The following is a 15,239-nucleotide window of genomic DNA, read 5'->3' as shown; positions in this document are numbered from 1 at the left end:
ATAGAACGAGAAATATTTTTATACAGTAGTGAAACACACAAAAGACACATTTGATAACATTATTATCATAGGATGTTCACGTGGCAAACACTTGACGGGGACCGGTAGCAACAGCATTACGATAATCGTCTCAGGACCTATGGTCGATATTGTATGTATGTCAAAGTACGTTACTACCGTCCCCTAATCCGATATTTGTTTATGTCGTTTCCTTTACACGTCTCTGTACAACAAATAATTCGTAGTATGTAACATACATATTTTGACAAAAAAAAAAACGCGGACAACTGTTACATGTAGGTACGAAAATGTTTGAGGGGCGTGGTTTTCTCACAGGGTATTCAGTTGATCGATCATCTCGTCCAAAAACATGGTTATCTTGTCCATCGACGCAGGGCAATGGCTTCGCTGTAGATTGTCCTAAAGATACGTATATATTCCATAGAGGACGAGTTCGGCTGACCTCTTCAGTGTGATCAGTCGATCGATAATCGATTGATCTACCACGGGGAGTTCATAGAAGATCCACTTACAAATACAAATTTGCGTTTAGCTGGAACACTGTCAAGGTCAAGAAGCGCGTCCACGTCGATATCCACACCCTAAACGTGAACGTAATCAATCAATACGTCTAATCAATAACTGGAACAATGCCGCTTTTTAATTACTCATTTATTTAACTGGTAAACTATTTTCTGCTTCTTCCTTTCATCATTTGACACTTTTCCTCCTTCTGCTTGATAACTTTTTGCGCCTTATTATTCTACTTCTTTTGCTTTTTCAAGCTTATTTTTAATTTCTTTTCAGTAGGATTTCTAAAAATCATAATTATTCACTATGTTGTGATCAATTTAACAAATTTAAAAGAAAATCCTTGAGAATAAGTTTCACTTCTCTTCTGCACAAATTCCATTTAGTTCCAGAGTTTAAAGCAAAAATTCGAGTGAACCAGCTCTGCACCAGTTTTAGAACAACTCCTTAAAATTCACGATTGTTTACCAGGTGAAATAAATTACCCCAAATACAAAATTTTACCATTTTTTTCAATTTTAATTTGTTACATAATAGTTGAAAATAGGCACCAATTTTTTATAGAGAAATAAATAACTGAATACGAGAAAGAAAATCAATACGAGTAAGATACAAAATGACATTAGTATTAAAATAGATACTGTAAGAAAGGGGGGAGCGGGTGTAGCGCAGTCGGTAAGAGGTTTCGCTGCGACTTTGCAATCAATCGATGGTTCAAAACCGCCCTACTGCCAACCAAGCCTTTCATCCCTACGGTGTCGATGTGTTGGTACCAGACTTGTCAGAGAGAATAAAAGCACCGAGACATCGGCTAACCCCTATCAAGTCTTTATATAAACTAGACAATGGTTCTTAAACCTCAAACGATTCCGAATTGAAGTGGACGTGGTGACGCATCCGAAGCGGATTGATTAACGCCAGCCACTTTGTACTTTATCGTAATCTTTACTACCTTTACTGTAAGATGAGGCAATTTTTTTTTTTAATAACTACAAAGAGAGCTGTATAAAAATGTTGTATGTTCTCAAAAACTATCAAAAGTTTCAAATACACATAAGGCTATCATATAATCATCTTATTTTCTTATTATATGAAAAATTTCCTGCTTCACTTTTGCTATGAAGGTATCGAAGGAGGATCGGAGCGATTACCCAACGATAGGGAGAGGGATTTGATTGACTATGATTTTGTGGTAGGAGCTCGTAGTTCTACAATGATCTACTTAAAGGCATCACCCAACGAATCTGAGGTGGTGCAGATTCCAGGTAGAGTATTCGTATACGGGATCGTAGATTATGAAGAGGAGGGTGATTCCGTCCATTTCTTCCTAATTGCCGTGAAAAACGGTCTGGAAGATGCGGCGCCGCACAAGGCTGGCGCGCTCCAATCGAACTCCTCGTAGAAAAAAGTGCGCCAGAACGCCCGGAGCCGTATCTTCCGGGCCGTTTTTTACGGCAACTAGGAAGAAATGGACGGAATCACCCTCCTCTTCATAATCTACGATCCCGTATACGAATACTCCATCTGAAATCCGTACCACCTCAGATTCGTGGAGTGATGCCTTTAAAAAAGATTAGCTTTCATTTCTCATGAAATCACGTGCAACTGTCGGTACTATAAGCGAACACAATGTCTTCCACCGTCGATCCTCTACGGTACCGTCTTCAGTTTTTTTTCAGCCTTTTAATTCTTCATTTCTTTTCAATCTGAGAATTTCTCATTAAGAAATTCTCTCTTGCCTAGCAATATGAATAGTATGAACAATAATTATATGGGAATATTGACATTGATTGATTGTAGATTACCGTCACATTAACTGGGCCATTGATTACCACAACATTAATACCTATAGATTAGCCAATAAAAATAAATAAAAATAATAAATGAAATAAAAAACATATCGAAAAATTGGCTTTAATTATTCGACTAAAAAACATGATAAATGTAAGGAAAAAACGAGAACTACCAGGGAGAGCATTTCTTCCGAAGTCGAGGTAAATTCAATTACAAAATTACATAAATTAGCATGAAAATTCTCGGCATTACTATCAATACTACTGTTTTATTTTAATGTCATTATTCATATTATACATATTACTATTCTACTGATTTACATATATGAAAAAAAAGTTTTTGGTGTATCCCAAAACGATTGTTATCAGCCCTATTACCGTATCACTTTTATGTTGTACACGAGAAATAGTTTAACCTTATATGGCTCTATTACCTTCATATACGCATTGCTTTCTTGAAGCTGAAGGAACTCTCCTCTTTTTCTTTCTTTTTTTCTATATTTTTACTTATACTACTTTATTATACTTTATTTCCACGTTTTTTTAAACTTTTACTTCTTTGTACAGATTTTGTGATTAGCTTCATTAATTTCAACTTTCAGTTCAACACTGAGATACTGTGTCGATGATATTAGCATGTCAAAGTTCTCTTTTTTTTCATCGATTATTCAATAATTCAAAGGATTTTTTCCGGCGGTGAAAACAAGGAAACGGAGATTTTCGTCTCAAAATCTATTACTCTTGAAGTGGAACCAGAAAAATTCTGAAGTCGCGCATGAGCATTCACGGAATTCCTCTTTTCAGGAAAAAAAAACGCAGCTGACACAGACGGTAAAATCCATCCGAACTTTTAGGTTTATACCGTCACCATCGGTATAATTCATTCTTATTGGATAGCACCTGCGAACCACCTCAACGTGTTTTCTATGGAATTATTAGCATCGCCAACAACGCAGACGTTCATGGATCGACACAAAAAAATTTAATGTTGTTCCAAGAAAAAAAACCCAAGGACTCACGTTATTCTCATTCCCGTTAAACAGCTTGGCGACCTCAGCATCAATCCAGTTTTCAATCTGAAAAAGAGAAGTTCGATTACGTTGAAAACATGAAAAAAGCTGCGAGTTGTCCTTGTAAAAATCACGATTTCAAATAAAAATGAAAACAGACAACTAATAATTTGACGATGATTGGAAATGAGAGTTGTAGAAAAAGCGCAGGAGAGAATAATGCATTTTGAAGGAGTGACGTGAGAGTATCGTAGCTGTTTATTTAAACGGAAGTCACACATTTCATTTTCTTTCTGTTACACATAGGAATTCTCTGACAAAATGTTTATTCTCCTGAAGAAACATCCGGGCAAAAATTTTTGCAAAGCCACTACAAGCTCATTATTTTTGTCACATTTTGAAAAGTTCAGAAGCATTACCGAAATGAGAAGACATGAGGATCAAATGCAAATCAAAGCAAAATTGTTTTTTTTTTCGAACAAATAATTCCATATATTTGCTAGAAGGGATTTTCACACAAAAACAATTTCGAATTTTGGTGAAATGGTTCTGATCATTTTCAATAACATTTCACATAAATGTGGACCTTTTTGAATGGATAAAAAATAAGACAACAAATTCTTCAAATTATTTCTTCCGTACCTTCATCCTTTTGCGAATCAACATCATTTGCTGTTTACCGTACTTCATCGTTAGTACTCGATTGCGCTCTTCCTGAAACGCAACGGGTCGTGAACAGCGGAGAAAAAAATTAATAAATGTGGTTCAGAAATGCTATTCCAGAAGATCGTTAAGATCTTCAGAATCAGTAGACCTAATCAGACTCCTCACGAGTAAATGGCTACGTAGTTTATGAGAGTTCTGGAAAAACTCCAGGAAAAACGTTTCTGAAGTATGTTTTATTGATCCACCTTCTAATAATTTCTAAGAAAAAAATACAGTATTGTAGAGTATTCCATCCAATAATTACTAGTTCAGATTATTTGTTGTAAAATGAATTTGTAACATAAATTATTTAATTTGATCAATATATCAGACAAAATTTATCTAGAAATAAAAAAAATCTCGACAAAATCTAGAAATTGTATCGCTATGCACTCCTTCGCCGCTGCGTCAATCTATGTACCTCTCCCTCTCAATACTGGCTTCGACTAACACACCTCGATTTCCATTTCATTAGTTGACTCGAACTAATTTTCATAATGAAGTTGCACTCTTTTTTTTTAGCAAAGCAATGTTTTTCAGCAAAGCCATTACTTATTACTAACTTAATTACTAATTTCTTACTCATTTATTTTTTCCGGCGCTTAATTCGTCCTTTCATCACTCGTTTAGGACATAATTGACTTATAAAACAGAGAACTTTGCCTGTTATAGATGGATGTAACAAGCTACAGGTGGGGAGATATGGATCACGTTGATCACCTTGACTCCAGTTGTTCCTCGAACTGATCGAGCGGGCGCCAGTAATGCTTCCATTTGTCCCGACCGCATGCCAGAGTCCCCCTCAGGTTTCTCCTTTCGCTTGGGACACGGAGAGCACCAAAATCACCTTTGAAGGACTTCGTAAAGAAGTCTGACCATCGGGTCAGTGAGTAGTGGGCTTAAATGCATCACTCCACGAATCTGAGGTGGTACGGATTTCAGGTGGAGTATTCGTATACGGGATGGGAGACTATGGAGAGGGGGGGAGGTGATTCCGTCCATTTCTTCCTAGTTGCCGTAAAAAAACGACCCGGAAGATGCGGCGCCAGGACAGTTCTGGCGCACTCAGTTTCAACACTCCCTGTAGAAAATAGTGCACCAGAACGCCTGAAGCCATATCTTCCGGGTCGTTTTTTTTTACGGCAATTAGGAAGAAATGGACGGAATCACCCCCCCTCCACAGTCTCCCATCCCGTATACGAATACTCCACCTGAAATCTGCACCACCTCAGATTCGTTGGGTGATGCCTTTAATATCGTGCGAAATCATTTCGCTCACAGCTCTCGCTTAGGAAAAGAAGACAACATGTTTGGGCTTTTCTCTACGACGGAGACGTTTTGTACATTTGATGATGATACAGTACCTTAGATTTTCTCCTAAGTACTGCTCTGAAAATTTGTCGCTTGTCGTTGAAACGCATCACGTGTCCGGTACACCTTATTTTGCTTTCCTTGCCAAGCGTGGAGGCGTCTTTAACATTTCATTGCTGACGTAAAACAGAACATCGAATCCGGTCCCTCATTTGCGTGTAGCGGGACACTCCTAGCAATAGTCCCTTGATTGAGCGCTCTGTGGCGCTGATCGCATTTTTTTCCTGCTTGTGTCACCCCAAGGTTTCCGAAGCGTAGGTCAACGCAGGAAATATGCTAGTGCTGAAGAGGTGAGGCATGGATAACGTGAGTTAATTTTAAAGAAAAGAGATCTACTCTCCCAAAAGAAGTCAAAATTGGTGCAAATGAGGATGAAAGGTAAGGAAGAAGTAAGAGAAAAACAGAAGGGGTCATTTCCTCTATGAGCATTTCATGCCAAAAATTTCGAACATCTTTTTGCGGTCATCTTTTGGCGGTACAACCCTCACACATTCCCTGCTCTCGTAACTATTTTTTCACAAATAAGAATATCTTCGTCTTCATATTTTCTTCTTTGTTCCAAGGAACGACATACGAAGATATCAATCGATCGAATAAATATGCGAGTGGTAATCGAAGGAACATTCAAACTGAGTGAAATATTCGAATGAACCAGAAATTTTCCAACATCAAAAATCGAGTCCAACTGAATTTTTGAAGGGTTGAATAATGTTATTATGAAGAATGAAGTGACTCGAGAAATCGAATGACCTACTAGTTCGAATGTTCGAGAACTCTGAAGTGAAGATTCGAATGACAGTGCATATAAGTGACACGTACTTGGCTTACATATATCAAATCTTTCTTTTTTTCAGCTAGAACCCCTTAGCTATCCGACTCGTTTCGATATAATCCATGAGTTAAGTGAGAACATGTAAGGAGTAGTTAGTTACCTCATTGAAATGGTTCCCATTCACTCAGAGGAAAATAACCACTTCAAAACATCGGCATATTTGGAGAATTACTGTGAAATTTAATTCATAACTGTATTACAACGGAACATAAATGCAGCTTAATTACATTTTGTTTAGTTGAAGCGAAAAAGAATCGCACATCTGCAATCCACTCAATTCATGTCACATAAACGACGCATTTTTTTCGGAATATCCGTAATGCCGAACGAACTTGTCCTCAACTGAACAAGAACGAGTGATATCGTATATGTGTCCTCCGGGAACAACTTTCTCGTCATTAATTATTTTTTCTCGGAAGAGCGGAGTGCCCGTCATGCACCCCATCTTCGATCCGCGCTTTGGTCCACTAAATCTGGGACGGTCTCCCCTGGGAACGTCCGAGATGAAGGTTGGAGGGTTGTGTACGAGTTGTCCGCGAATCGCATCATCGAAGATGTGTACGTGTGCTCGGCTAAATTTAGCACTGCTAAACCAAATATAGCATCCCCCGCTGACGTCGGCGTTACTCGATTAGTAGCGGAGGAGGAAAGATGATGATTGAGTCCCACGCGTCTTCTTACCGGAAATAATACGATTTTCTCAGGATAATTCAAGTAGGAAATGGATGGACGATTTTTGGCCGCAAAGTTTTTTCGCCTGCTCATTTAATTATTTATTTATTTATTTATTTATTTATTTATTTATTCGTACTCATCCATTTGTTTGGCGAGTCGTTTGTACAATAATACTTTCAATCACTGGAAAGTCATTCACTTACTTATTGAACTACATTGATTCATTATTCACATTCGTTCACACCAATTAATTGATTGGATGATTGATTGATTGGTCGGTTTATTGGTTCACTCATTCATTCATTCAAATATTCATTCATTCATTCACTCATTCAATCAATCATTCATTCATTTGTTTCATTCGTCTACTCCTGCTCATCTCAACTTGTTTTGCTCTTCAGTCATCCATCCGTTCATCTACTTTTTCAAGCCCCGGTTATTTTTTCCGTCTGGTTCTTTAAGAATCCACTAATTAGTTTTCCAAAATTTTTATTTATTTTATTATTCGCTCATTCAATCATCCATTCATCCCTCCATTCACTATACATTAGTGTATTTTAAATCAAATGCCCAGCTCAAACACTTGTCAATGATTCCTTCCGTTTTTCCTCATATCTCTGCTCAATCGTTAATCTGCCGGAGGGGAAAAAAAGTAAAAAAAAAACCATTTCTTTCAGACTACCATATGTCGATGTCAGTCACTCACGTGTCATAAGTACAACAGTGTGCCAACTCAGATCCCTGGAGCCGACAAAGTGCTTTTTCTTACTACGACTCCAAGAATTTGGTTTCCACTGTCTACGTTTTTCCTTAAGAATTTTTTTCGAATTGTTTTGTTTAAAATATTACTGAATTGACTTAGTTGAATTGGAAAAATTAAATCTACAGTTTTTCATCGTGTAACATTCGTTTCAATTAGCTTTATTCTCACATACAAGCTTATTGTTTTATTTATTGTTTGTTTCTTTTCTTTTTCTATTCCCTCTCCGTGGTAAAATCTCTCTCTTACTCGTTCCCTCCCGACGTTCCCCCTTGATTACAAGTGGTTGAAAATAAATATTTTCACAGAATTCCCTCTACAAGCACTCATTCATTCAACTCCACCACAAATATTTCCAACGATTGCTTCAAAAGTAAACATTACACTACCGCACAACCTTTGTGCAGCCGTATTTTATGTGATGACGTGATTGCGGATGTGTTAGCGTAGTAACGCTTGTTCTCGAAACGTCGGATGAAAAAAATGAATAGGGCGTCAGCTGAAAAACGCGTCAAAAGCAAACATAGTGAAGGAAACTATCATATAACTGGAACACACACACGTTTTTTTTCCGTCTCAGCCAACTCACCAACATTTTCAAATAATACGAATTTCGAATCCGTGAAAGTTTTGTGTTGCAAAGACTTCTTCAAACAACATTGTACTTTTTTCTTAGAAAAAAATAGTTTGAAGTGATTTGGATGAATACGGATAACAATTTCGAGAAAACAGTAGTAATTATGAGAAAAAGAAGGATTAAATGGATTTCTCTGGAGAAATTTCGATTTCCTTGGACTACAGTACGCTAAAATGCGCCAACTGGATTCAAATTAAACTCATATTGGGAAAACAATGGAAGAATGCCTGCGCTAGCATAAAATTCTGAAATGTTGCAGAACATTTGCAAATTCTTACAGAACTGATTTTCCACGTCGATTTGGAAGTAAAAGTATCCAGAACTTCAAAAAAAAAGTCGTAGAACAATAGTGTGTTTCTCTAAAGTTCACTGCTTAAAGACAGCATATCACAGTAGTGATATAGTAGGGAAACTATGAAAAAATGTAGAGCTCGTGTTGTGGATTACGAATATGAATGTGGTCCCGCTCAATTTCCCTAATAGCCCAAAAAAACAGCGTGAGAAAGGCGTTTCCTCCTACGTGATACTTTAGAACGCTTCATCCTTCGTCACGCGCAGCGGTAGGAAATCAGTAAGGTCTCCTCAGCAGCCTATTTAGTGGTTTCCCATGCCGGTTTTCAGGACGATTAAAGGAAATTGCCGTCATAACCGTAATCTACACCCAGAACTCTATATTTCCCAACAGGTATACTTGCTACGTCAGTTTCGTGATGCCTTTTACCGTTGCCTTAATTCGGTATTACCCAGAGTACTCTTGGAGGATAAATGCTTTTGCTTTTCAAAACAACCATAGAATAGCGAAATAGTAAAGGAATGGTTCGGTCTCAATCAAAGGGAGCACCGAAAAATACTGGAGGTAAGCAACGAAACAAACTTCCAAGCCCCAAACCAATTGATAGCCGACCAGTTCCTTTGCTTCCTATGCCCCTTTTCTCCGAATTCGCAAAATTTCCCGCTGCACTGCACTGTTCATTTGTCAAAACAGTGTTGCTTTGTCAATTTTCGCAAGAAAAACTGAATTTACGGAGTCACAGAGAAAGAAACGCAGAGAATGAAAGAAAGAAAGAATGAAAAATGAGTGTGAAAGGAAAACAACGTGAAGAACATCCGCCTATTCCAAAGCAGCATTCCAAGAGTATCAGCAGTTTCGAGAAAGGTCTAAGGCTTATCTGCGCCTTCTTCATACTTTCTATGCTGAATCCCTTGAAAGAATCCATTTCCAAAATCCTGGCCACCCCAAAATCTCGTCACTGATCAACAAGACGAAATACAACCGCATGCGGTGTGTGATTAGCCAGACGTTGCCTCTTCACTTCAAGTGCTATCGGATAGCGAGCGAACTCGTCCGAACAAGCAGCTGATGTGAAGCGATCATCGAATTATTCGTTGCGGTACATAAACAACGTGAAATCGTGAAAGAAGTCAGCTATTTTTTCGCTACATTGTGCTGCGCTTGAACCGCTAACGGTTCTGCTAATCGTACACAGATAGGAATACACTGCAGAGACATCAACGTCGTAAACCTCATTTAAAAGACAGAAACAACGCGCACGAAGACATTCGTAAAATCGTAAAAGCTATTTCCAGAATTGGGTTTAGGTCTGTTTAGATGACCGTAATCCTTAGCTTTTTCTAAGGTTACTTAAAGACTCGTAAATTTTTAAAGAAGGTTAACGAGAAATAAATGTAAATTGTAAAAACCGAAGCGAGATCCACTTTGACTACTGTAAACAAGAAATTGCTATGTGCGCTTACTGAGTAGGTTTTGCGTGAACAATTTAAAATCCAATGCGCCCCATTTCACCTGAACCCTGATTCAAGCAATTGCGAATTTCACAAGGTGTTCGCGAAGAGATTCGGAATCAGGAGAAAAATAAGGTCAAAGATGAACCTGGAGAACTCTCACGAGAGATCTCTGTTATTAAAAAAATCCTCATCTTTATTTTTGTCGTTTTTCTGGTTTTTCATTATTTTTTAAACCTCGAAATTCTTGGACTGTGAGTTTTAAGTCGACCAAAGAACAATGGAGAAATTCAATTAATTAAAACCTTCGGATTTTTTAGATTCCAGATTTTGTCCCAAAAAAAAAACAATAAGCCACAATCCTTCATATTCTAAGGAAATCCTGAGGCATTGTACGATATCTGTCAAAAAGAGCAGCTAAAATCTTAGCTTTAGGATGCGTCTGGGGAACATTTCTCGACAAAAACCGGGAAAATGACTCTTCCTAAACGGACGAAAATTGCTCTAGACTTATTTTAAAATAGTAGAAATGGAACACGAACTAGAATCAAGTATTCCCAGAGGAAACCCAATGAAAAATGCTTGAAGAAGAAAAATTCTCACAAGTCGCGGAAAAACGAGCGTTTTATTTTAGTATTTGAAATTCACCAATTAAAAATGGTAAACCACCTATATCCACTTCGTTCAATTGAGAAAAAAAGGATTCGGCACTTTTTCTCCCTCACATTCTTTCTCTCTAAAACGAAGAAAAGTCCTTCCCGTCTGTTTGTGGACATTCGATGGTTTACAGATCAAGTTCGAGATCCAACATTAAACTTAGGACTTTCTTTGTAGGGCGTATTAGGCGTTTGATCGGTTAAACTACGTTCGATTTCACCTTTTCAGGATCTGAAGAAGGCGAAATTGCCGAAACGTTAGCCACAAACAAAGGATAGTAATAATCTCGTGTTCGGCTCAATTAAAGAAACCAATTATTGAAACACCAACATCCCGAGGTTTATTGAAATTCGTGCATGTAGGTTTACGGATCGTTTTATGAAATCATAGCAGCAAAAAAATATTCACGAGAAAAAAAACAGGCGAAAGAGAAGCTTACCCGTCTTGTTTGCGCATCTTTTGGGAATCTGGCGTGCTTGATTTCGGTGGACATAGTTCCGTTTCTGAAAGTAGAAGAAAAGATGAGTATCGATCAAATCCAGGGACGAAGAACGGAGAGAAGAACGTACAAAACTCGGTCAAAATGAGCGCATCACGAAACTGACAATATTGACGTCTCTGTGGGAAAATATAGTGTTCGGGGTGTGGATTACTACGATGAGTGCTCCCTCAGCAGCCTATTCATTGATTTTGTTTGATTAGGCTGTTGAGGGGACCTTATTGATTCTCGACCGCTGGCTCGCGTATGCGACGCGTTCTAACGTATCTCGTAGGGACAAACGCTGTTTCCCACGGCATTTTTACGGATGATTAGGGAGAAATGAGCGGGACGCGGGACATAATCGTCGTCTATACCTTGAACTCTATATTTGCCCAAGATCGCCTTCACGACGCGAAGCCCTTAAAGATGAAGAGTTCAGTGGGAGGTCCGAATGCTTTTTGTGGGATGAAAAACCTGAGCGAACAAAACCTCGCCCATCAGACAGACGTAATCCATGCGAAACGCTCGAAATCAACGATTAGGATTAATGGAGAACTGGGAAACGTTTGTAAAAACTAGATGAAATATTTATACAGCATGATGCCACGCCCCGTATCTCAAACACTCCGCTAAGATTGATTGGTCCCAGCGGGAAGGGGAAAGTGCGTGGTAGCGTTGACGGATGTCATTCCTCGTTCAGCCAGCACGTAGCTGGTGCTTCGACGATTCTTCCCTTATTATGCGAGTGCGGGACAACACACTCATGCAGAGGAAATGTTTCAAGGCAAATTCGCCCTAGCACAGCTAGTGCAGCAGTGCCAGCCACATTTCCTTAAAGGTCATCCGACGAGATTGTGGGGAAGGCAGAGAAATTGATGGACAACAACGATTTGAGTAAATGAACCGTACCGGAAACACTCCACAGAACTCAGTCTACCTCAAAAAATAGGGTTTTGCGCGCGAAATTTGAATTTCTACAAGTTTGACTCGTGGTTTGACTCGCGGTCCGACATGAACGATATCTCTGGCAAGAGTTAAAACATCAAAGATGAATTTTTCGTCGGCGAAGGCAATTCAAAGGACATAACTGAACCAAACTGGAAAGTGTAAGAAAAAAAGGAAAAAAATATCAATTTAATAACTTTCTGAATAGTTGATGAGCTATAAATCACTTCGGAATTTTTCCAGAAATTCCAGGAATTATGAATTACTTGTTACGTACAAGGCATTTCGAAAACAGCAACAAAAAATGAATATTTCATCGAAAATTTCTTTGATAACTGTGAAAATGAGAATAGCTGTGGAACTTGGATAAATTGGTGGAATTTTAGGAAAGCAGACGCGGGTTGCAAAAAAATGATTTATATCGTAAAGAAAAAAAAACCCATGATTTTCTCCACCTCCAAAATTAAATTTTCAGTGTGTTTTACTCAAAAGAACGTGGAATAACTAAAGAGAGAATAATTGCTGAAATGCAGCCTCTTGGGAGAATCTCACTAGATTTTTCCGTTGCTGACACATAGAATTCCAACGACCCCTAGGAGTCTGCATGAAGTTCCGAGAAAAGTAATTCAAGATTTCTACGAAGATAATTATTATCGCCATAGTTGCCGCGCAAAGTTCCCAGCTGGATAATGCGTCTAAGAATTGTGGTGGCATCGGTGCCAACCCACATAGATGAAAGTTACAGGAAAAGTCCTGGTAGCTACCTGAGAAAAACACAATTATAAGGTTCGACCGAGAAATCAAAAGAAAAATTCATAATCCAAACAATGTGACTACCTAATGAATTCTAGGATTTTTTCCATTTTTTTTTCGAAATATAGTGATAGATCTCTTGTTTACGTCACATTGCAACAACTAAATAACTACATACAAACGTACAAAAGTAGAAAAAAAATTGATTCCTATCGTTCCTATAACAACTTGCCCCAAACGTAATAAACAACGTCCTTTTTCCTGTTTTAAGTCGTACCAGTTTCCTTATTATAGAAATTTTCGTTAGCCTCTCTTCTCAAAAAAAAAGCGGAAGATCGAGTCCCGTATTATTTATGGGAGGATCCTATATTTTAAATTTATGGATGGATCCTATATTTTAAAATGTGTTTCGTGTCAAGCGAGAAAAACAGTTAGAAATTTCGATTGCTTTGAACTTATTGAACAGAAAAAAGTGCTGGCGGAAAAAAATGGGAAAAAATAACGCCAGTAAAAATCAGAGAATCCACTGAAGTCAGCAAATGGGTGGTATTGTTAGTGTGTAACCGGATGAATCATTCACAAACAAGACCACTTTGCGCTCACAAAATCGGAAGTTGAACCGGAAAACAAAAACGGACTTGTTGTTTTTTTTTTGCCTGCCAAGTAAGCAAGAAAAAAAGCTTGTGACATTCTTGAATCTCCTTGAATTATGTATTCAAAAAAAGAACCAGCAAAAAAATAACGTCAGTAAACACAATACGCGCCTTGCAAAATATTTACAATGTCTTAAAATTTTCTAGAAAACTGGAAGAGAATTATAGTAATTCTAGAAGCACAGATTTTGCTAAAAACTAGAAGAGGAAAAAAGAAAGTTTTCTGGATAAATCGCATGATCTCTTACGGTTGACGTTAGTAGAAAGATGACTTGGAACAAAAAGTCCGAAATTTCGTTATTTACATTATTTTCTTTATTCTTAAAATAAATTTTATTGATTGTATTCAGCTCTTTGGATTTTTTACTTGTTGTTCTTCACTTTCTTTCTTTCTTATAGATGCTTACTAATAATTATCTCAAGTCTTTATTTTTGTTGTTAATTCCTTTATTTCTATTTCTACTTATTTGTATTTATTTGTGTGAATTTTTCTTGTTTTTCTACAATCTGCGATTAAATAAGATTTCAATCAATAATCATCAGTTCTTTAAAAAGGATATGTATGCAAACTTAAACAACCGAAGAATTTCTAATCTGTCTTCAAAATTAAGACGAATATTTAATAAAGTTAAAGATCTCAATTCGAAGACAGAGCTCAAAAGTATTAGAAGAAAAAGAGGGCTACCGAATTGCTTTTAAAAAAGTTCTCTTTTGAAGAATATTTCATCGTTTTTTTTTGAAAAAGAGGAATGAGTACGTAAATCAAGAATATAGTGACAATACCACATAAATTAGAGCATGGATGCTCAAACTTGTTAAAGTTGGGTAAGTAAATCAAAGCAAAAGCTCAGGAATTTTGTCACTAACAATATTCTTCCTTATCAATTTTTAGAATACCTCCAACTCTTTGAGTTGTTGTGGTTGTTGTTCTCAAACATGTTTACTTAGTCGTTTTTGTCCTGTTGTAGTAATTTTTGCTATATATTTTTGCTGTTTTTTTTTCGAACCTTTTCAAAACCTCTTCGATCGCAATAAAGAGCGATGAGGATGGCAAGACCGCTAGTTAACGATTAAACGATTCAGAGTGGAACGAAACATTTTAAGTTCTTAAGGCAGTCCCAGCAGTTACTGAAAAACATAGCGGAAAAACTCGTTGACCTCAATGTAGGTGAAGGTAAGAACTGTTCCCACACAATTTGAAACTCAGAAAGTACAAACTGACTGAATTACCTTTTGAAGTGGATAATTGTACTGGATAATTCAAAAATTACACGATACATCACCGTTGTTTAGTAAATAACGCGAAAAATCAATCTTTCTCGAAGTTTTTGCTGCTCTTCACCCCAATCCGAAATCTCAGGTACATAGGACAATGGGAAAAAAACGTTTAGAAATTTTGTGCAGTAATTCTTTCAAAAAAACAGGATCAAGGTTTAAAAAAGGCAAATTTCGTCTAAGAAAAAATATGTTTGAACTCGTGGCCAGATGCTCAAATATCAAAGCACAGAACACAAAATAATCCTAGATATAAAAAAAGGGAAGAAAAAATACAAGAGCCCTATCCTCAGTCCAATAATGTTTAGCAGACAGGAACGAGCGGCATTAAAATTTTCCAGTAAAAAAAGTCCAGTAAAAAAAATAAAGTAAGTTCTTTGTTTCCCTAAATCCTACAATAATCCGAAGTTGGAAATTC

At 37.4% G+C, this 15,239-nt stretch overlaps 1 protein-coding gene across 2 annotated transcripts; it reads right to left on the bottom strand.

Annotated features, from left to right (window-relative positions):
- Positions 1–330: 330 nt before the first annotated feature.
- On the bottom strand, positions 331–14,826 carry RB195_013504 (uncharacterized protein; the record flags this gene model as incomplete). Of its 2 annotated transcripts, XM_064203351.1 has the most annotated exons (6): positions 331–420; positions 534–602; positions 3,344–3,400; positions 3,977–4,048; positions 11,154–11,217; positions 14,777–14,826. In XM_064203351.1, the coding sequence occupies 6 exons, from the start codon at positions 14,824–14,826 to the stop codon at positions 331–333; spliced, it is 402 nt and encodes a 133-aa protein (XP_064059232.1). The 2 variants fall into 2 exon arrangements, with proteins under 2 accessions (XP_064059232.1, XP_064059233.1); XM_064203352.1 differs by lacking the exon at positions 14,777–14,826 and having other exon boundaries at positions 11,154–11,207.
- Positions 14,827–15,239: the final 413 nt, after the last annotated feature.

Source organism: Necator americanus, chromosome V (assembly GCF_031761385.1).
Source record: "Necator americanus strain Aroian chromosome V, whole genome shotgun sequence".
NCBI classification, from domain to species: domain Eukaryota; kingdom Metazoa; phylum Nematoda; class Chromadorea; order Rhabditida; family Ancylostomatidae; genus Necator; species Necator americanus.
This window is presented reverse-complemented; position numbering and strand designations above follow the sequence as displayed.